Here is a 20,963-nt window from a genome sequence, read left to right as displayed (position 1 = left end):
CTTGCTCAGTTGCCCCACTGAGCAAGTGGAATCCTAAGTTTCCCAACCAAACCTGTGGGCCCCGCATTGGAAGGTGGGTTCTCGACCACTGGGCCACCAGGGAAATCCCGAGTGATGACCTCAGGAGACTGGGCTGCACTCTACCCCCCAGACTGGACCAGGGTTTACCCAAAGGTCAGCATCATTCAGGGAAGACTGGGGTTCCACAGAAACGAACTGTGTGGCAAAGCAGTTTGGGGAGCCCAAGTGAATGGGGTCCCCATGCTGCAGGATCAGAGCCTTTTCTGCACCGCCTAACTGCCTGGGCGGTGGCTGTGCATGCTTTGCTAGCCGAGCTGTTCTGGTCACGGCACCTTCGGCTCTCAGCACAGGACTTTGGCGACAAGTCTCCGGAAGGTTCCACGCTCTGGTCTCCCGGATCCCCAGTGATCCTTCCCACCTCATGTTCGTGCTCTCGGTTGGTTTCAAGCTCTCCCCCCCTTAATACACCTGTGTGAGCTTCGGAGCGGCTGTCCCAAGGAGACCGGGATCACAGAGGTGGGCCGGGGGCTGCCAGCATTTCGCAGTGAGGATCACGTTTATTGAGAATGGCTCATTACAAACGAGACAACACATATAAAAATCCCTGTGATGTGTAAGATCCCTTTTACCCCCAGGTGGCTGGGGAGACAGCCAGCAGTCCAGGGTGCCCCCCTCCATGTGCAGCCAGGGGGTCATGGTGTCACATGCGGAGGGCTGAGTCCTGCTGTCTCCCGCCCCGTTTTCATGATTTGCGTGTGAACAGGACACAACACGTTGAGGTTGGCCTCCGAGACCCCCTCCAGGCAGGCGGCGTCGGCCCCAGGGCCAGGCAGCTCCCGTGAAAATTCCAGATGGGTGACCTCTAACCTGCAGCTTGCCCTGAGAGGCTCGCTCCTCTGACCCAGGGACAGCGTCTCTGATGGATGAAGACAGCATGGACACTGTCTGTGGAGGCCGCTCCCTGGCAGCCCCCGCCAGCCCAAGGACTGGGCCTCATCCGAGGGCAGCCACCCCTTCCTGTTGCTGTCTCCCTCCACACCACCACCCTCACTGGGGTCACCTGGGCCCCTCCCAGGGGTGCCGAGCCTGCAGCTGCCGCGTGTGGTCCTCCTGGGCGTGGGAACCAGGACTCCAGGGGGCTCAGGCCACCCAGGGTTAAGGCAACAGGGATGAGACGGGCCTGCAGGCAGTCCGAGCCTCTGAACCCAGGGTGGCTGCCTGGCCAGAAGCGCCTGCCTCTCGGTCAAGGCTGTCTGGGGTCGAGGAGCTATACAGCTGGGTGGTCTGCAGTCTGGGGAAGAGGCAGCCGCCGCCCCAGCATCAGGCCTCCGGCACCAACGACCAAGACTCAGGTGCTGTGGCTCACAGGGGCATCCCGGCCGCCCTGGCCAGAGGTAACCCAGGGCAAGGGCGGGAGGTGTCCCAGCCCCTTTTGGGAATGACCCGTTTCCCTTTTCTTTCAGGGGCGCAGACCCAGGTTCAAGACGCAGCCCCACCGCTGTCCTGAGTCAAGTTCTGGTTGTGGCACAAGGCCTGCCTGCCTGCGGCCCCAGGTCTCCTCGGCTTTGAAGAGACCCTGGCCTGGCTTATCTGCCTCTGAGGAGAGGTGTCTGTGGCTCCAAAGTACCTGCGACCCCACTATTATTGTCTTGCTTGAGGTTGAGTCTCACCCACCAAAAGTGGAAACCTCAATCTCAAAAAAACACCCTCCCCCGGCTAAAAAAAGACTTAAATCACTCACACACACACACACACACACAGACCTCCCCTGGCTAAAAAAGGAAGGAGCAGAGGCTGCTCTAGTCCACGTGGGTGTCCACGCTGTGCGATCCTGGGTTAGGGTTACTCCCTCTGCTGACAGACCATCCGGCCTTCTGTGCAGAGGGCCAGGTGTGAGCACTGTGTTGCGGGGGAGGCCACAGGCTGGCCCTGGCTGCAATCAGGCATGCAGGCCCAGGGCCCCAGCACCCACCCGAGAAGTGGGGCTGCCTGCACTGAGGCAGGAGGCGCTGTGGCGGGGGGACGGGGAGCGCCTTTGGGGCCCAGGCCGCTGGCCCTGGCCCTTGGGGTGCCAGTGCGAGCCAGGGTCCCGCCCACAGCCCAGGTGTCCGCTCCCAGGAGGGGCTGCAGGGGCCTGAGGCCTTTCTGCCTGAGGTCTGGCCCTCCCCAGGGGCCTGGCCACCAGCCGAAGGGACTGGGCCAGGGAGGGGGAAGGGGGCGGCGGCCCAGGGCGCCTGCCTTTCGACCAGATCCCAGGGAGGCTGGAGCCGGCGCAGCCCTGGGGCCCAGGGTGGCTACGGTCTCCACACAAACACACCCACGGCGTCTCTCTCGGGGCTGGGTCCCGGGTCTGCAGGGAGATGGGCTGTAGCGTCCCCCACCCGCCCTGCGTCTGGCTTGAAGGCACCGGGGCACCTGTGCGGACAGACGTCCCCTGAGCGCAGCAGGAGCCAGCCTTGGGCCAGCCAGCAGGGACGCAGCGCCTCGTCCGAGCCCCAGGCCAAGGCCAGCGCCTGCGGAGCGGCCTCCGGGGGCGGGCAGGGTGCGCTGTCAGCTGTCCACGTAGATGAAGAGGATGTCCTCGTCCGTGCCGTAGCTGGTCCTGGCCTCCTCGAAGTTGCTGACGCTGGCGCTGCACATCCCTGCTGCGGAGGAGGGCGGGGCAGTCAGTGAGGGGCCATCCCGGCCGCTCCCCACCATGCGGGACAGCCTCCCTGAAGCCGCTGCAGCCCCTGTGAGCCTGTTCCCTGCGCTTGCCCCGATTCAGCAGGAGAAAGGGAGGCCCAGAGGGGAGGGGACTCGCTGGAGGCCACAGGGCTGTCTGCACGAGGCAGGTGGTCCCTACCTGTCTCTGGGGCCGTGGGGAGTCTGGGCGGGGAGCAGTGACGGGGCCAGGGCTGGGCAGACTTTCCTTTTTTCTTTCAGCCACTCTGCACAGCGTGTGGGCTCTTAGTCCCCTGACCAGGGTGCCTGGACCTCCCTTTTTAGCATGGAGGGCCGGCCTGGGGGCTACGGGAACTGTAGCCCTGGGGTGGGCCCTGGGTGGGGGCAGAGGGCTGGCCTGGTGATGGCCCAGGGCTGGGGCTGGCTTGCTGCCCAGCCAGATGGGTGGGGCCTGGGGGGCAGGGGCCCCAGGGAGAAGGCGGTGGGCCCGCCTGCCCCACTCACGGTCGGCGTAGGCCGGGTTGTTGTAGAAGACGCAGCCGGCGGCCCGGCTGTAGCCGCGCAGCACGATGAAGTGGCCCTGGTAGTCGGGTGAGCGGCAGAAGCAGCGGGGCCCGCTGGGCGTGAAGCAGCAGTACTTGGGGGGGCTAGAGCAGAGGTCGCAGTGCAGCACCCCCGAGTTCACCAGCACGATGGCCACGTGGCCCTGCGCCAGGTGGGCCTGGATGTCCTGCACGCTCACCCTGCTGCAGGGGGGGACCGGGCTCAGCCGGCGCCACTGGGCCCCGGGCCCCTCCCGTGGACCCCCACCAGGCCCATCTGCCCCGGGTCCTGGAGCCTGGGACGCGCCTCACGTCCGCCCTGAGCTCCGTGCAGGGGGTACCCACCTGCTTCGTCACGGTGGCTGGGGCTCAGTGGGGGACCAAGAATGGACCAGGGGGGTGCCCAGGGCATGCTGGGCCCACGGGTCCTTCACAGGGTGACCGTACAGCTCCAGATGGCACCCCATCTCTGGACCTGCCCCCCCACTGCCCTGGTCTTTTACCCTAAAGGCTGCATTAGTAACAAACAGGTGGTTTAATTTACTTCCCCAAATCAAAACCAAGCAAGGCTTCACTGGTTTCTAAACCAAATGCTTCTCTGAAAGGTTTATTTTCTTTCTGTCTGAGGCTCCTCGTGGCAGAAGGGATTGCCCGGGAAGGGCTAGTTGGCAGCACCCGCAGGGGAACCCCGGGTCAGCCGGCTGTGCCATGCTCTTAGGCCCTGGCCCCTCCGAGGCCCTGGAAGGAGGCAAGTCCAAGACAGCCGCGAGGGAGAAGGGCTGGGGGGATCCCCCGGTGCCCGGGCCCCACCATCTTCACCAGGGGGCGGGGGGCCAACGCCCAGCCACGCTAAGCCCTCCTTCCTTCCAGGCCCCTCGGGGGTGCGTGTGGGCACCTGGTGGCCAGGCCTAGCTCCAGCCCCGCCGACTCACAGGGCAGCCTGGTCTGATGCCGTGGCCCGGGGAAGCGTGCCATTTTTCCACTGGGTCTCTGAGAGGAAGCAGCTGGCTGAGCTCCCAGCAGAAGGTATGACCCCAAGGGGGACTTCAGCCACTGGGAAGTGTGGGGCGGGGCTGGAGGGAGGGCCCAGGGTGGGGGTCCCGGGTGCGGGTCAGTGCGTGGCCAGGCCGCTGGGGTGACCATGGCGCTCACCGCAGGGGGGATGGGGACGGCCCCCCCTCCACGCAGCCAGTCAGGTGCCACTGAGCTAACACCGGCCACCTTGCCCTGCGACATGCGCTCACGTGGCCTAGGGACACGTGGAGACCTTTTCCCTGTGCCCAGAGGGCTGTGTGCCTAGGTCACATGATCGTGAAGACAGAAATCCGGGAGGACAGGAGACCGAAGGAGAGATCAGCCCGGGTCTGAGAGCTGGACGCCTGCTGGGTGCAGGGCCCACAGCAGGCTGGGCAGGAAGCTGCTTGCATCTGGGCAAGTCTCCTGGGCTCCCCCGCCCCATGTGGAAAAGAAGAGGGAGACCTATTAAGGTCATGCAGCCTGGGAGGAGGTCTGGCCAAGCCTCCCTGCCAGCTGACACCCAGGCCGTCCCCACCTGCCTCTTGCCATGCCAGCGTGATCCCCAGGCCATCACCCCGCCACTAGGGTCCCTGTGCTCTGTCCCAGGGCAGCCTGAGGGCTGGCTCAGATCTGTCCCGATCCAACCTAGGTCAGAATTTTGTGTAGACTAGTTCACGTAGCCCACCTATTCCCATTTTATGGATGGAAAAACTAAGGCTCAGGGGACGGGGGCGGGGACAAGTCAGTGCCTGTGGCTGGCAGGCAGGAGAGCTCCGGTCTGCTCTTTCCCAGGGAAGGCCTCCCTGCCTGCCAGGCTTGGGGGAGCAGGTGCATGAGGACGGGTGGGGGCGGGACACACAGACTCACCACTTCTCCACCAGCACCTTACAGGTCTCGGCTTGTGCAAACAGCTGGTTCACCCGGGCCTCCTCTGTGTCAAAGTGCTCCCTGTAGAAGGACTGCGAGGCAGAGCGGCTGCAGAGGCCGCCCACCGGCTGCCCTCACATACCTCCCCGGGAGCCCCGGCTGCCCTCACATACCCCCCCGGGAGCCCCGGCTGCCCTCATATACCCCCCCGGGAGGACGTAAACAGCACGGGGGTCAGCAGTGGCCACGGGCCCGGCCCGTGGGCAGCGGAATCACTCGAAGCTGGCGAGGATGCTCAGGAGATGGGAGGGCGGCAGGCTCGGGCCGGCACCCTGGGGGTGGGTGGGAGTCTGGACGCCACCCACTCGGCTCAGCCGGCGCGTGTTAACAAAGGACACAGTCTGTTTGGTGCAGGGGCCTTCAGGGCCCAGGGCCCCTACAGGGGAGGCAGAAGAGACCCTGCTCTGGGGCCTTTCCTCCACCTCGAGGCCACACTGACCACACCAGATCGGCCAGAATTTCCCCCTGGCCTGGACGGTTCAAAGGAGAGCTAGGTGGACGGGCATTGGCCCCCATGTGGTGGCCCTGTCGCCCATGAGGCAGGCAGGCTCTTTGCTCTGCCCAGGTTTGGAGCCTGGGCCAGGGCCTGCCCCTGGGGGAGGCGGGGCTGCTGCCAGCAGGCGGCAGGGCGCACCAGGGTCTCAGGCTTCGCCGGCATTGTCTTTGTTATTTGTGTGTTGGTGTGTTTTTTTGAGTTATTTTCTTGACCGTTCCACACGGCTCACGGGATCTTAGTTCTCCGGCCAGGGATGGAACCCGCGCCCTCTGCGTTGGAAGCGCCGAGTCTGAGCCCCTGGACCTCCAAGGAGGTCCCTGGCTGCCTTACTTTTTTATAAAAATGAAAGACAGTAGATTTCTTTTTTTCCTTCCAGAACACCGGGGACCCAACTTGGAGCTGGCTGTCCCCATAAGAAGGAAGAAAACTGGCAAATGATGGCCGGGGGAAGACAGGCATCCTGAGGCCTGGCCGACTGGTGCTGTGACCAAAGGAAGGACCATGAAGGTCGCCCGGGGTGCCCCTGCAAGTCGGCAGGTGCGTCCAAGACAGGCGGGGTGTGTGTCTGTGTGTGTGTGTCTCTGGGTGTGTGTGTGTCTGTGTGTGTGTGTGTCTCTGGGTGTGTGTGTGTCTCTGGGTGTGTGTGTGTCTCTGGGTGTGTGTGTGTCTGGGTGTGTGTGTGTCTCTGGGTGTGTGTGTGTCTCTGGGTGTGTGTGTGTCTGTGTGTCTCTGGGTGAGGCGATGTCTCTGTGTGTCTCTGGGTGTGTGTGTGTCTGGGTGTGTGCGTCTAAGTGTGTATGTGTGTCTCTGGGTGAGGCGGTGTCTCTGTGTGTGTGTGTGTCTGGGTATGTGTGTCTCTGTGTGTGTGTGTGTGTGTCTGGGTATGTGTGTCTCTGTGTGTGTGTGTGTCTCTGGGTGTGTGTGTGTCTGTGTGTGTGTGTGTCTCTGGGTGTGTGTGTGTCTGGGTGTGTGTGTGTGTCTGGGTGTGTGTGTCTCTGGGTGGGGTGCCAGGAGCGGCCCAGCTCACCACTAGGGGACTCTGCGCTGCTGGGCCCCGGTGAGCTGTCTGGCTGCGCACAGGCCCTGCCCGTGGCGTGTCCGGCCCGGTACCCCGGTCCAGGCGCCAGGAAGGCCGCAGCTGGCGCGCACCTGGTTCTTGTAGCCCTTGTCGACGCCCAGGGTCTGGGTGCAGAAGCGGTGTCGCACGCCGAAGCGGCGCATCAGGTAGGCCAGGTCAATGGTCCAGATGCTCCTGGTGAGCCGTAGCTCCTGCAGGGCCCTCTCAAACTCAGCGTCGTCCAGCTGGCCCAGGTACCTGCAGGCACAGTGCCCACTGAGCCTCGGGGCAGCGGCCCAAGGGGCCGCCAGCTCGGGGCAGCCTCCCCCGGAGGGCCCGCCGTGTAAGCCTGTGCCCCAGGAGGCTCTGCCCTGCATCGTGAACTCCTAGGTCATGATCGCACGCTGCCCGGGGCCTCCTGGGCACCACACAGGGCCCCATACGGGGCCTGGACTCAGCCTGGCGTCTCTCACGGGCTGTGTGACAGTCGCCAGCCTCTCCAGCCTCATCTCAGGACCGTCTAAGTGCTTGGAGCACATCTCATCACCGGTTCCCTGAGCGTTAGGCATGGAACCCCTGTCTTGCCTGGACTTCCAGGAGGGGGAGTGTGAGGCTGCCCTGCCCAGTGACCCCGTCTCTTAAGAGTCCGAGGTCGGGGTGCTGCAGGAGGGCCCTGCGTCTCGGCCGTGGGGGTCAGTCTGTGGGTCGGGCCCGGGCACCTGTGACTTCCTGGCCATTCCAGACTCTGGGCATCCTCCGGAGGCAGACCTGGGGGGCCTGGCCCACTGCCGTGCACTTCTGCTTATGGGGTGGAGCCTGGGTGGACACTGGGCCTCCCCCAAGCCCCAGCTGGAGGCAGCCACCCAGATGACGAATCCCACCCGGGGCTCTCCCCACGCACCACCGCCCATCAGAGGGCCACCCAGCACGCTCACCGAAGCACCATTCTGGAGCAGGCCAGGCCGCAGTCCCAGTGGTAGAGCTGTTGGATGATGGGCACTGGCAGCTGCACGAAGTCGCCTGTGTGGGAGAAGCGGGGGTCATGGGCGGGAGGAGCACGGTGGGAGGGGTCTCGGGTGGCAGGGGCACGGGGGGGTTACAGACCCTGGGCACAGTGCCCGCCTGCCACCCCACTCCACTGGAGTCGCCGTCTCCGGCGCCCGCTCAGGTCCCAAGGGGCCACTTGAGGACAGTCCACGGCTTCACTGGGCCCCTCAACCTATTCCCCTCGCCACAGTGGCGGTCTCCCGGAAATGCCGGTCTGGGCGGGTCAGCCCTAGCACAGGCCTCCGGTGGGGTGGCTCCCACACCCCCTAGGACAAGGCATGTGTGGCTACCGCCCCGGGGCCCACTGCTGCCCGGCCTCCCCTCGCCCTCCCCAGGCTGGAGCCTTCACACGCCCCAGGGCCTTTGCACACGCGCTCCCTCCCGCCTGGACTGGCTCAGCCTCCCAGGCCATGGAGCCAGGGCCTGTGCGTCACTTCTCCACGACACTGCCCCCGGTCATGCCCGGCCCCCACCCCCGTGGCCCCTCTCCGGAGCCGCTCTGTGGCGGGGGTCTCCCGGAGGCACTTGCCAGACATCCTGTCTCAATTCCCAAGGCCGTTGACTCCACAGCCCCCAGCGTTACAAGGAGGGGGCAGTCACGTACAGCCAGGGCCATGCCACCCGGCGTGGAGCAGCAAGGGCCTGGCCTGGGCGTTCCAGTTCCGGCTCTCCTGCTGGCTTGGGCCGCTGACTTCCATGTGTGGGCCAGGTCTGGCTGTCCCTCAAGTGGGGACTTCGGTCTGATTTCCCTTTCGGTCAACAAACATTTCCCCAGAGCCCCATGAGTGCCCGGCCTGCGGACTGGTGACTCGGTGGGGAGTGCCCGGGCAGAAGGCACACACAGGCGGCGCAGGAAGAAAACCGGAGGCCAGGCCGGGGGCCATGCGGGATGCCTCAAGACCAGAGAGTGGGGCCATGGCAGGCCCGCGACCTGGGGGCCCTCCTGCCCTGGGGTCCCGGGAATGTGCACAGAGGTCAGAGCTAAAGAACCGGCCCTGACACTCGTTCAGGACACCCTTTCGGCTCCCGTGGTCTCCCCACCTCGGGTGTCTCCAGGCGACGCTCCTGAACTCTCAGCTGGCCCGCGCAGAGCTGGCCCCCAGCACCCCTCCCCATCCCCGCCCCTACGGGCACCAACCAGCAGGCCCCGGAAGCCCTGCGGTCCACCCTGGCCTCGCGACCTGCGACCTTCTGTTGCCTGCCAGGTTCCCAAGCTCCTGCTCTCCCATCTAAACCCTCCCCTGCCCTCAAGGCCTGGCTCAGAGGCCAGCACCTTCCAGGCCTCCCCGGACAGCAGGCTGGCCATGCCCCCTCGATCATCGGCACTCCGCTGACCCGGGCCCCCGCGTGGACCCCTGCCCTGCTGGACTGTCTGCGCCCTCTCCGGAGCAGGGCCCAGGACTGTGCCTTGGCTGTGCTGCCGTGGCCTCTCTCCTCTCCCGCCTCACCCGCAGGGCCTGTGGAAAGTAGAGCAGCATGGCTGAGTGCGGGCCGCTTGCTGGCCAAGCCGCCTGGCCCCGGGGGCAAGAATGTCCCCTGCGCTGCTTCACGGGTGTGGCCAGGAGCCCCGCCTTCCATCTGGCTGGGGCCCAGGGCGCTGAGACCAGTCGGGGGCCAGGCTTCGCTCCCTCCTTCCCCTGGCCCTAGGAGGCCCTAAAAGGAACCCAGGCCACCTCTCCAGGCCTTGTGACATCCGCCTCCGCCCACTGCTGCAGACTCGGCCCCGTGGGCCCCGACCTGCCCGACTTCTGCCTGTCCCCTGCCCCCAAGTCCCTCTCCGGCTTCAGTCTACAGCAGCTGCAGAGGTCCCTCCACAGTCTTCCATGGCCCTCAGGAGACAGTTCTTACCCCTTATGAAGGCCTGCCAGGCTTGCCCCACTCGCCCCGGGGGAGCTCTTACCCTCGGGACTCAGGTCTGCCCCTTTTTGTCACTCAGGTCTTGGCCCAAAGTCTCCCCCGCCATGTGAGAGGTGTTTACCGACTGTGCCTTTGGGAGCGGGGGCTCCTTCACAGTGTTTCCTTCACAGCACTTGGCAAAAGTGAGAAAAACACAAAGGATAAAGCCTTCCTGTCTCCCTGCCTGACTGTAAGCGGCCCGAGGGCAGGGAATGGGCTCATCTTGTTCGCTGTTGCTCCCAGTGCCTAGTGTCTGACGCGCAGCAGTGAGTCCAGAAACTGCTGCTAGAAAGAAAATGAACTCACCGAGCGCCCACTACTGTGTGCTAGGCCCTGGGCACACTAGGTGTCAGGACCGAGCCCTGCCTTCCAGGTGTTCACGGCCCAAAGTGATGCCCCCACACAGGCTGAGCAGAGGGAGGGGCCTCTGCAGGCTGCTGTCCCCTGGTGGCCTGTGTCCCGCCCTTCCAGAACCCCTCCCGTAGCTACAAACTGCCTTCTTGTTTTTCTCTCCATGGGCTGTTTACTCCCCAGCCTTGGCTCCTGTATATCCCTATGTCCGGAAGGCTGTCTCCCATCTCTGAACATGCAAACGCGTCAGTCCCTTCCCCTCCATCTGGAGGACCAGAGCTGGTGTCTGTCTGCCCGCTGGACCCACAGGGAATTCCTCAGTGGCAGGCACGCAGCATTTGCCTCCTCCCAGTGCGGAGACCTCGGCAGACACGCTTCGGCGGTGAATGGTAGGCGTTTTTGGGTTTTTTTCTTTCCGTTGAGTGGCCTGAGCCTCCGTGTCACCGCAGGACTCCCCTTCCCCCAGGCTTCCAGACTGTGGTCCTCTGTCCACGGCTCCTCCTGAGTCTGCGGCCGGGCTCTGGCACTGGCTGGCTGGGCCACCTGTGGCCAGGCTCCGACTCTTGTCTGTGCCTCCCCAGCTGTAAAACTTGGCGCCGCCAGCCGCTGGCTGGGGCCCTCGGGAACTCTGCCCCGCCTCTTCTCGCCCTTATCTCTTACCCTTTGATCCTGCCCACACCCCTGAGGTGTCTGAACACCCACCCCGGGGCCACCCCCAATCCAGGCACGAGCAAGTCGGCCAACCCAATAAGGGCAGGCCTTCCAAGCCCCAAGCTGCTGCCAGACGCCTGGAGCCACAGGCCCATCCCACCTGAGGGCCAGGGTCTGCCTGGAAGGGGCTGGCCCGGCTTCAGCTGGCAGTTGTCCTCAAGGAAGGAAGGCAGTTTCCTGGCCATAATACTTAAGCCCTCTGTCAGCTCATCTGCAAAAGTGCAAATGACAATAGGAACCAGCTTCACCCAAGTCATTATGAGGATTAATGAGGCCCTGCATGTAAACAACTCGGGCAGAGTGCCTGCTCAGAGAAAGCGCCCTGGAAGAGTAAGTCACTACCCCACTGTGGTTCCTCCGGAAAGGCAAGTGTCTAGTCCAAGATCACTGGTGAGACGACCGGCGGAGGAGACGCACACCCGGGACAACCCCGGACCCAACTCCCCGCTGCAGCCACAGTCGGTGTCCCACGGACGCCTCAGGGCTGGGGTCTCCCGCGTGGGGCACCTCCCTGCAGAGTTCACCTTCACCGGCCCTTTCTCATCAGCTATGTGCTGCAGAGGGGATGGGGAACCATTGCTCCCCTCTCCCACTCAAAAGCACACGGAGGCCAGCCACTGGATTATCAGTCTGCGCCCGCCCCACCAGCAAAGGAACTCAGACCGTCTGGGAAGGAGGAACTAGAGAAGGAAGACCCCATAGCAAGACAACAGGCAGGAATCTGGGAGGCCAGGGGCAGGCGGTCCCTCACTGCTCTGCGATCCCTGCCAGTAGCCTGCCCCTTCCAAGGCCTCAGTTACCGGAAGGGGGACAGGGTCTCCCCAAGGCAGCTCCAAAGAGGACTTTTCACTCCTGGGAAAGGTGACCCCTTCCTCCGCCCCGGCCACTCAACCAGGATCCTCCTTCCCTCCACGCCTGCAAGCGAGAGATACCCAGGGGTGTCCCTGCTCAGGGAGCTATCGGGAAAACAAACCCCAAGTGACCGTGGCCTGCCCCGCGGGCCCGGCCGGAGCACACACCTGGCCAGGTTTCCCTCAGAGCTCAACAGCTGGGGCCGCAGCGGCGGTCGGCCCAAGGTCGCGCGGCTGGACCCTGCCCCGCAATCGGGCGGGGTTCTCGCCCCATACCCGATCCGCCCACCCCTGATCCTCGATCCCCGACCCCCGAGGTCCTGCCCCGCGCCCACCGCGATCGCCGGGGTCCCGCCCCGCGCCCACCGCGACCCCCGGGGTCCTGCCCCGCGCCCACCGCGATCCCCGGGGTCCTGCCCCGCGCCCGCCGCGGCCCCCGGGGTGACGGAGGGAGCGCACTGACCGGGCTCGAGCGGCGGCCCCGCTGCCTCCGCGTCCACCTCCGTCCTCATGGCCCGGGCGGCGCGGGGCTCCCATGGCCCCGGCGCGGCGCCGGCTGCAGCTCTGGCGTCGACCGGGGGCGGGAGCGCGCGCCGGCTGCCCGGGCCGCCTGCACCAGCGCCCCCGGGCGGAGGAGCGGCGGGCGGCCGCCCCGCGCCCCGCCCCGGCCCGCCCCGGCCCGCCCCGGCCCGCACGCCGGCCGCCCCGGCCCGCTCCTCCGCGGCCCCGCTCCGCCGTGCGCGCGCCGCGGCACTCGCCTGGCTCGGGGCGCCCCTTCCCCGGCGCCGGCGGCGTCCCGGGCTCGCGCCGCGCGGGCGGGTCCCGGCCCCGGGGCCCCGCGCCCGCCGCCCCCGCCGCCCGCCGCGCCGTGCAGCCCGCGCCCGGCGGCCGCTGCTGGGAAGCGCGGGGCCCGCGCGGCCCGGGCCGGCCGGGGGGTCGCTGTTTCCGGCGGCACTTGGGTCCGGTCATCAGCGCCGCTCTTCCCCGGGCCCGGAACTATCGTACCCCAGCTCGCGTTCCCCAGCCGGCGCGATGAGGAGGAACGCGAAGGCGCGGGACCCCGCCCGCCGCCGCTCCGGAAAAGGAAGGGGGCGGGCCCTGCGCGCGGCATTCTGGGAGCGCGCGGCACTCTGGGAGCGCGCGGCCCGCCATTCGCGCCCCTCGCGCCTTCGCGGTCGCTGCGGTTCCGTCTCCGCTGCCGCCACTGAAGGAGGAGCCCGGAGCAGGTGAGGAGAGGGCCGCGGGGGCGGGCGAGGGCTCGGCCGAGGTCCCCGCGCCGCGCCGCCGGGGAGCTCTGCGCTGCTCGGGGACCGCGAGACGCGGGGGGCCCGGCCACCAGCCCCTCGGCGGCGCCTCACGCGCGCCTCGTGCGCCAGCCTCTCCCGCGAAGTGCCTGCTCTTCGGTTTCCGAACCCCTCCGGGCCGGCGTTTCTCGAAGTATCCAGGCGCTGGTCTTGCGATCGTTCCTGGCTGGCGGCCACCTTCCCACCGGATCCCTGCCTGGCTGCTTTCTTTCCAAAGCCCTGTGCACCTCTGCCTCCCTCCCCCTTCCAGGGCCTGATCCCCTCACGCTTAAAACGCCAGTCAGCGCGTTTCCTTGCTTCTCAGTCCTGCTCCGTGCGCTTTGCAACTTCGGCTGCCCTTCCACGGCGTGGTCTCTGCGCCGCCCCGGTTCCCCCCGCTGCGGTTCAGCGTTGTCCTCACCAGCGGAGCCTGTTCTTTCCTAACCTCTCCTGGTCCTTTTCTTCTCTTGACCACACATGGTTGTGTTCCACCCTCCAGCTGCCTGTCGACTGAAGAAATACCGCCACCTAAAAGCTGAGAATTAGATTTATTCGGTGGGATTCATGAGGACTCCGAGCCCGGAAGACAGGATCTCAGGCGACCCCTGGGGGGAGAGAGCTGTGTGGTGGGGTGGAGTCCGGCTGCATACAGGTTTGCAGCAAGGGGCAGGTAACCTGAATATTAAAAGATGACTGTTGAGTAAAGACCAGACCGCCTTCCTGAGGGGATTTAGCAGTTTTCTGTTATATGGGGAGATGCAGGAGTCCGGGCTTCCTCAAATCTTTCCTTTCATATGCATCTCAGCTGCTGCTGCTGCGTCACTTCAGTCGTATCCGACTCTGTGTGAGCCCATAGACGGAAGCCCACCAGGGTCCCCCGTCCCTGGGATTCTCCAGGCAAGAACACTGGAGTGGGTTGCCATTTGCTTCTCCAATGTGTGAAAGTGAAGTCGCTCATTCGTGTCCGACCCGGAGCCAAATCCTGCTTTTTGGTTGTTCACATCCTAATTCCTCCTTTACCCTAAGGCTAAGGTTACGAGGGACTGCTTCTTGTGCTTCTCACATCCCCCAGCTCCTCAGCACATACAGGAAGTAACGGCCGGCTGCTAAAAAGCCAATATGATTTTTACCTGGGCTTAAAAATTTGCATTTGGAAGGCTGGAATACCAAATAGCTGTGACTTGTTTACTGGAGAGCAGAAAATATTTCATTTTACAGAAGTTTTCATTCTGTACACCCATCTTGGGATTAAAAGAAAAACAACCCACTTTTTTTTCTTTTTTAATTAGGTCAAGTCAGGGATTTTCCTGGTTATACTTTCCCTCCAGGATGAGCATTTCCTATTCGCAGCACATTGTCAGTTTGTGAACACGTGGATATTTTCTGTTTATCTTAATGGTGAAGTAAGTAGATGGTCAGAGAGCGCTTAATGGGTTGAATTAAATGCACAGCCCCTTCTGAGCTTCCCAGATGGCACTAGTGGTTAAAAAAAAAAGAACTGCCAATGCAGGAGATGTAAGACATGACGGTTCCATCCCTGGGTCGGGAAGATCCCCTGGAGGAGGGCACGGCAACCCACTCTAGTATTGTTGCCTGGAGAATCCCATGGACAGAGGAACCTGATGGGCTATAGTCCATGGGGTCACAAAGAGTCAGACATGACTGAAGCGACTTAACGTGCACACTCAAGGGACCTGTGGTGGATGGAAAATGGGAGACAGCTTTCATTCCCATTAGCTTTCCCTCTGTTTAGCTCCCCTGTTCCTCCCCACCCACATCTTGCATGTGTTTGCCAGATAGTTCCTTCAAGCTCAGAATTCAGCTAAAAACAAATCGTGCGCCTTTGGCAACTTTGCTGTTTTCCGGAGCGTCAGCCTTGAGGGGTTGCGGTGTTTGCCACATGCCTTCCCGAGCTTCGAAAGATGAGCTAACTGCTGTCTCTTTCTCGCCGTAGAACTCTCTTCCTGCCAAGATGTCTATTGGCGTGCCGATCAAAGTCCTCCACGAGGCTGAGGGGCACATCGTGACGTGTGAGACGAACACTGGCGAGGTGTATCGGGGCAAGCTCATCGAGGCAGAGGACAACATGAACTGCCAGGTACCCGGCTCTGCGCTTGAGGCCAGGGCAAGCCTGAGCCTGTGCCTCAGAGGGCAGGAAGCAGGCGGTTGAGGCTCTTTCTGAAGCTCTCGGTCAGCAGTTGGTCGTTCACCGAGCGCCTCAGGTGTGGCAGGTCCTGTTGGAGGTGCCAGAGGGGTGGGCATCGGTGAGAGCCACTTGGAGGTTGAGAATATATAAGCTTCTAGAATTTAACTGTTTAGATGGCTTACCTTTGTTTCTCCCAATCCCGTGGTCATCTTACGTATTTTGGGAACCCATTTAAGAGAAGCAGCACGACCTTCGTTGGAGCTCTCAGGTTCAGTTCCCGCACCCCCACCCCGCACAACATGTTTGCATGGTGCTTTGCAGTTGCAGAATCTTCCATTCACATACTGTGGGTATTTGCCATTTTTCTAGCAGAAGCACCTTGTGTGATTGCACTTAGAGCAAATACTTGGCCAAGTAAGCACGTTTGGGTGATAGTTTTATCCATAAACTGGGGAGAGTAAGATTACAGGCCTCGCCTGCGGAGCGTCGCTCTGCTGAGAAGGTTGGCCCTGCTGCTTGTGCGGGTCCCGTCCCACGCACGCGAATTCACGTAGCCTCACTTTACAGAGTTTGGGACGCAGCTTCTCGCTTGCCCTTGGAATCTGATGTGGGTTTGAATTTCAGCTGACTTTGGGCACGTTAATTACCTGTTTGCTCTTCTGTAAAAGGCTGACAGAGTTAACTTGGCAAGAGATTGACTGGGGGAGCTGACAGCCTGGAGGGTCAAGGGGCAGGAGCAGGAGAACTTTCGGTCTAGGGCACGGGTCTGACCCGGGGAAGCAGGTGGGGACTAGGAGAGCCTCGGACGGCAACACTGCCCTGAGGAAGTCTTAGCTCAGCTATGCTGCTAATCAGGTAAATAAATTACGATCACCCAAACTCGTGTGCGCTATGAAGAATATTACTCACCCAGTAAAATGGTGTGGAAGAGTATTTACTGTGGTAAAATGCCACTGACATAAGTGGGGAGATACAGAACTCCAGTGTTCCGGGTTTTATGAAAATGAGACCCAGGCTATAAACGATACATTAAAATGCTTAAAAAAAGATTTTCAGGAAGACCCATGTCAGTAGTTGCTTTTCGGTGAGGAATTATATGTGATTAAATTTTAAAAGATATTTTTCTCATTTTGAAATGACAATCGTGTGTTAAGTTTGTGAACTTCAAAGCACAGTAAATGTTATCTTTTAGAAAAAAATAAGTAAGGGCGAAGTGCTAAATTTCAGTATACTTAAAGCAGCGTTTTGGTGGGGAAGGTGATGGTTAATGGATTCCGTGGAAGTGATGCTTTGCGGGTGTTGGCGTGCTCACCCCTCTGGTGACAGGTCAGTGCGGGCCATTTTCTTGTCCGTGGCATGGTGTTGTGTGTGATCTCCCGAGGTGTTTTCTGAGCTCTCCTGGGGAGCGGGCTGCGGTCCCAGCAGCCCTTCCCTGCGTACCCTTAGTGTCCGTGTGCGTCCTCCCGCTGTGCTGCTAAGCCGGGAACCCCGGCGTGGGGTCCTGTCTTTCACCTGCAGCGCCTCCAGTCTTTTCAGGCGAGCAGGCAGTCCTTCACGGCCCAGCCCCGGACCCCTCGGTGTGCTTGGCAGTCAGCTCCGTAACAGTTGCTCCGAGCTTGCTTTTTCACACCGCGGATGACTTGATGAAGGCTAGAGGCCAGTTGTTTTGTTAGGCTGTCCCTTGACTGGGGCTTCTCTGGTGTTTTCCCCTCCTTAGGTTCGGGCTGTGCTTCTTGGGGGTGTTGTGAGCTTTGTCTCCTCAGGGCGTCACTCAGGCCCGAGACACCTGTCTGCCGCTTGTGCCATGTGAACCTGATCTTCTGGCTGGTTCTGTCGCTGGTGTGCTCCTTTTCCTTTGGTAACTAACGGGCGTTTCCTGGGGAGGTTCTTTAAGTAAGCACCTTGTGACATTCTGCTCTCACCGGTCTCGCAGGGGTCAGCCCTGCTTGGCTTCCAGTGAAGACTCCTGCTTGAAGCTCTGTGCTGCGGTGGCTGTTGCAGGAGTGACTTCTCTCCCCCGTGCTGCTCGCAGTGTGTCGGGGCTGCTCTGTGCACCTCGCCTCACTCCCCGTCTATTCTCCGCGCGGGCCGACACTGCCCGTGTGCCTGTGTGGGGTGTGGCCCCTTGCTGTCACTGTTGCCCCTGGCGCGAGCGGGCTGTGGCCCGGGCGGACACGTGCCGGTTGTGAGAGCACTCAGTCTGAGCGTCATTGACCTTTCAGAATGGCCTGTCCGGGTGCTCAGGGTGCTGGAGGAGAGGTGGCCGAGGCCCTGGAGCAGACTGCAGGCCGGCTCCGAGTACATTGCCCTTCTGCAGGCCGGGGGCTCCTGCAGAGGCTGGGGCGGGGGCAGTTAGCACTTGAAGGAAAGAGCAGGTCGGGGTGAGGTGGCGACAGGCGTCAGGAAGCAGGGAACAGCGTTCCGCTGAGCGATGCGGGCGTGACCCGCTGTGAACAGACTGTGATCCTTTCCACCCAGAAGGCTGGTAGAGTGAGCTGCCCTTTCTGTTAAACGTGGTGCCTGTTGAGATTGGCACGGGCAGGTTTGTGTCGCCTTCCCATGCCCGGCCAGTCTCCTGGTTGGATTCTCCTCAGCCGCCCCCACCGCCCCCTGTCCACAGGCTGCATAGTCTCAGCGATGGCCCTGCTCCTGAGTGGCCCTCGTGCAAGCTCTCTCTGCACACCTATGCTGTGTTCCGGGCCACTGTACATGTGCACGGGTGACAGGTGTGGACGGCACCGCATCTGGGGCAGTGCTGAGCCACTGCGGTTACTTCACAGTGGCTGAGACATGGCACACGCTGATGGGGGGCTGCAGATGGCAGAATTGGGGCTTGGGGGCCAGGTCCAGGTTCCAGTTAGGAATCTCTGCATGCTGGCCATTCAGCCTTGGGTTTTCAACCCGTTAGAGTGGGAACTCGTGTACCGCAAGGGGCTCGGCGCAGCGCCACCCCAGCACACACTGCTGGCACTCTGGAGTCCCCGGTTTCATCTTGTGATGTGCACGTCTGCGTTTCTGGTTTCCCTCCCTCCTGCCAGGGCTCGCCTTCACGCCCCTTGCTCTCCGGTGCCCGTTACCTTACTGACGAGGGTGGTTCCCTTGCAGATGTCCAACATCACGGTCACCTACAGAGACGGCCGCGTGGCTCAACTGGAGCAGGTGTACATCCGGGGCAGCAAGATCCGCTTCCTGATTCTGCCCGACATGCTGAAAAATGCGCCCATGTTGAAGAGCATGAAGAACAAAAACCAGGGCTCAGGCGCCGGTCGGGGAAAGGCAGCCATCCTGAAGGCCCAGGGTAGGTGCTGCGGGCGCAGGGCTGTGACGGGCAGGCGTGTCGTGGCCTTTTAGGAAGGCCCTGTGGCCGGGGCAGCAGTCTCCTCACCGTTGCCCCGCAATGACCGGGGCAGCAGGCTCCTCACCGTTGCCCCGCAGTGTTGGGGGCCCCAGGCCCCACCTGCTCTGCCTGCCTCACTCCATCCGACTCAGGACGCACACAAGATCCACAGCAGCTCCTTAGAAGAACGACGGGGCTCAGATGAGAGTGGCTGAGTCCGCTGTGGTGACTGCGGGGAGCTTGCCCCACTCTGCTTGCTGAGTGGAGGCGCTGGCCCTACAGGCTGGGGTGGTGGTCCTTGCGGGACTGGGGTGTCTCCTGACGCCCAGCATGCGCGAGAGAGGTGGTGTTGGGAGGGGCACTCTCCGGTCAGAAGTCAGCCATCTGGAGCCACCTTTTACCCATTAAAGGAGGCCGAACGCAAGTTTCCTTTACTACGTTCCAGAAGTGGGACATGGCCTGACCTTTTCCCCTGGGTCAGCCTACTCAGTGTTCCGTGTCAGGGTCCTGAAGAGTTCTGCTGTGTTGATCAGCTCAGAAACGAGTGAGTCGTTAAGAGCGGTCTGAGTATCTGTCGATAAAGAGCCAAAAGGTCCCTGGATGCTCCTCAGGTCGGTAACTGCAGCAGGCCTGTCCCACGTCAGGTGGCCTTGGAGCTCAGAGGGGCCTTTCAAATGCTCTCCAGAAAAGCCGGTCAGAGAGCCTCCTTGCCCCTCCCGGCAGGGACCGCAGCCATGGACCTCCGCCCTGGGGAAGGTGCGAAGGCTGAGCCGCAGCTGCTGTTCTCCACGTCCTCAGGGGCCGCCCTCCTCACCGACCGAGGGCACCCCATCTCTGTCGGAGCCCTAGAGGGCAGTGCCCTCAGCAGGTGGCCAGGCTCTCACAGGCCCGCCCTCCTCCTCGGGTCAGCTCCAGGCTGAGAGGAGAGCGCTGAGGCCGCAGTTAGCCCAGAGGCCAGCAGGGCATCCCCTCCTCCTCCTCAAAGCCACTGGTCCCTCTTCGGGCCTGAGCCTCGGACAGCGGTCTTCGTCGAGGGGTCGTTCAGGGCTTTCGTCTGTGGTTCCCGCGCCTTCATTCTGAAACATTCCACACATGCAGGATAGCTCAGAGAACAAAGTCCCTCACCCAGATTTAACAGACGTTATCACTTAACATCTGTTTCAGAATGTTACGTGTGAATTAAATGCATCTGTAGTGTTTTGTTCGCTCACCCTGGGGAAGCTCTGAGAATTCATCTTTTCTCTGGTTCCCAGAGGGGCTCCCCAAACCACCTTCACCACAAGGTCCTGCCCCCCAGCTTCTGGTGGGGCAGTGCTGGGCCAGAAGACGGGTTCAGGGCATCCTCTCCAGCTCTGCCTGGGCACCCGCCCCTCCCGGGGCTCTTTCCCTGTGAAGTGTGACGGGCGGGCCCTTCAGGCCCCACTTGGCCAGTGTCCTGGGGCTCTGGGTCCTCTGTGGTGGGAGTCCGCACTGACCTGCCCCGTCTTTTCTCTTTCCTTCCTTAATAAGTGGCCGCGAGAGGGAGAGGACGCGGAATGGGACGTGGAAACATCTTCCAGAAGCGAAGATAGATTTCATCTGTTGGACGGAACTTTGCTGTTTTTTTCTTTTAGGTCATCTGGGTCAGGGTGTGTGCCTGTGTGTATGTCCTAGGTCTTCTGTTGACATCATTGTCTTTAGATGTGGGTAAAACGTTAAACTAAATAAATATGGTGGTTTTTTTCTTTTTGAGAATCTGAGGACTCTGTGTTCCTTTTGTGGTTTTTTGCTGTGTTTGCTTTGGCCGCAGCTTAAGCTTTGGCACCCTGGGAGATGTGCTGGGGAAGCGCCAGTTTGAGGTAGTGCAGTTACTGATAAGCGCAGGGGCCGCTGTCCCAGCCAGCACTGGCTGTGCGCTTGGGGCTCCGAGGGCGCACGGGTTCCCTTGTTGGTGTGTGGGTGTGCACGCGGCAGCACTCTTCCCGGCAGCCTCTTTGGGAGAGCCGTCAGCTCAGCTTGAACAGCAGGACACACACAGTCCTGCCCTGTGGGGAGGAAAACCCAAGACCCAGACCTTGCAGCCTGGAGACCCCGGTGACTCGGCATCTAGCAGAGTAATCTCATATTAGAAGGTCATTCGGAGAGCCCCGGCGGCTCCTGCAGCTTTGCGCTGACCCAGGGGACAGGTTCCTGTCTGTTTATTGGAGCGCTCGGCATGAACTGGCACAGCGGCGGCTGCTCACGCAGAGACGGGGTGTGCGATGCCAGTAGCTGACGGCAGCCCACAACTGGCAAAGCAGCGTGAAGAAGCCGGACACCGGAGAGAGGCTGGCAGGGGCCATGTTGGATGAGCTGCGCAGAAACTGGAGGCGAGGGGGTTGGTCATCGGCCCTAGAATGTTGCTTGTTGGGCAGATGTCCCGGTGCTGTGGGGGGAGGTGGAGGTCCCCTAGCGAGCTTCCGGCCTCAGGTCGCAATACGACCACAAGTTGGTGGCCCTTGGATCAGCCTGGCGTGGGGGTCAGTTCCCAGGACCGTCCCCCTGAGGTCCTCCGATAGGTTCAGTGAAGGGTGGCTGAACTCACTGTGGAAGGAGTTCATTTGCTTTTGATGCGACCGGGAGTTCATCTGTTTCTGAA

The 20,963-nt window shown here is 62.3% G+C and overlaps 2 protein-coding genes across 14 annotated transcripts; one reads left to right on the top strand and one right to left on the bottom strand.

The window, feature by feature from the left end:
- Positions 1 to 558: 558 nt before the first annotated feature.
- GUCD1 (guanylyl cyclase domain containing 1) lies at positions 559 to 12,577 on the bottom strand. Of its 13 annotated transcripts, none has more exons than XM_055404928.2 (6): positions 12,339 to 12,577; positions 7,660 to 7,744; positions 6,817 to 6,982; positions 5,112 to 5,203; positions 2,437 to 2,666; positions 559 to 937 (listed from the first exon to the last, which is right to left on the bottom strand). In XM_055404928.2, exons 1-6 carry the CDS (start codon positions 12,547 to 12,549, stop codon positions 714 to 716), a joined length of 1,008 nt encoding a protein of 335 aa, XP_055260903.1. In that variant the 5' UTR covers positions 12,550 to 12,577; the 3' UTR covers positions 559 to 713. The 13 variants fall into 13 exon arrangements, 11 of the variants coding, with proteins under 11 accessions (XP_055260903.1, XP_088684493.1, XP_055260900.2 ...); XM_088828367.1 differs by lacking the exon at positions 12,339 to 12,577 and adding exons at positions 10,830 to 10,940; positions 12,044 to 12,226 and having other exon boundaries at positions 795 to 2,666; XM_055404925.2 differs by lacking the exon at positions 12,339 to 12,577 and adding exons at positions 10,830 to 10,940; positions 11,530 to 11,914 and having other exon boundaries at positions 795 to 2,666.
- Positions 12,578 to 12,647: 70 nt separating this feature from the next.
- Positions 12,648 to 20,085, top strand: SNRPD3 (small nuclear ribonucleoprotein D3 polypeptide). The gene is made up of 4 exons (XM_055404979.2): positions 12,648 to 12,806; positions 14,818 to 14,961; positions 18,115 to 18,307; positions 19,856 to 20,085. Exons 2-4 carry the CDS (start codon positions 14,836 to 14,838, stop codon positions 19,915 to 19,917), a joined length of 381 nt encoding a protein of 126 aa, XP_055260954.1. The 5' UTR covers positions 12,648 to 12,806; positions 14,818 to 14,835; the 3' UTR covers positions 19,918 to 20,085.
- The last annotated feature ends 878 nt before the right edge of the window (positions 20,086 to 20,963 follow it).

Source organism: Moschus berezovskii, chromosome 19 (genome assembly GCF_049115385.1).
Source record: "Moschus berezovskii isolate FMDL1 chromosome 19, NW_MosBer_1.0, whole genome shotgun sequence".
NCBI lineage: Eukaryota > Metazoa > Chordata > Mammalia > Artiodactyla > Moschidae > Moschus > Moschus berezovskii.
Note: the sequence above shows the minus strand (reverse complement) of the source record. Positions and strands in the feature narration are given on the sequence as shown.

Excerpts from the sequence above, each read along its gene's own strand:
- SNRPD3 (XM_055404979.2), top strand. The coding sequence starts at position 14,836 with ATGTCTATTGGCGTGCCGATCAAAGTCCTCCACGAGGCTGAGGGGCAC. Across the intron at positions 14,962-18,114 it reads AGGACAACATGAACTGCCAG|ATGTCCAACATCACGGTCAC; the intron begins GTACCCGGCTCT and ends GTTCCCTTGCAG. Across the intron at positions 18,308-19,855 it reads AGCCATCCTGAAGGCCCAGG|TGGCCGCGAGAGGGAGAGGA; the intron begins GTAGGTGCTGCG and ends TTCCTTAATAAG.
- GUCD1 (XM_055404923.2), bottom strand. The coding sequence starts at position 12,549 with ATGACCGGACCCAAGTGCCGCCGGAAACAGCGACCCCCCGGCCGGCCC. Across the intron at positions 7,745-12,338 it reads GAAGGGGCGCCCCGAGCCAG|GCGACTTCGTGCAGCTGCCA; the intron begins GCGAGTGCCGCG and ends TCTCCCACACAG. Across the intron at positions 6,983-7,659 it reads TGCTCCAGAATGGTGCTTCG|GTACCTGGGCCAGCTGGACG; the intron begins GTGAGCGTGCTG and ends CTGTGCCTGCAG.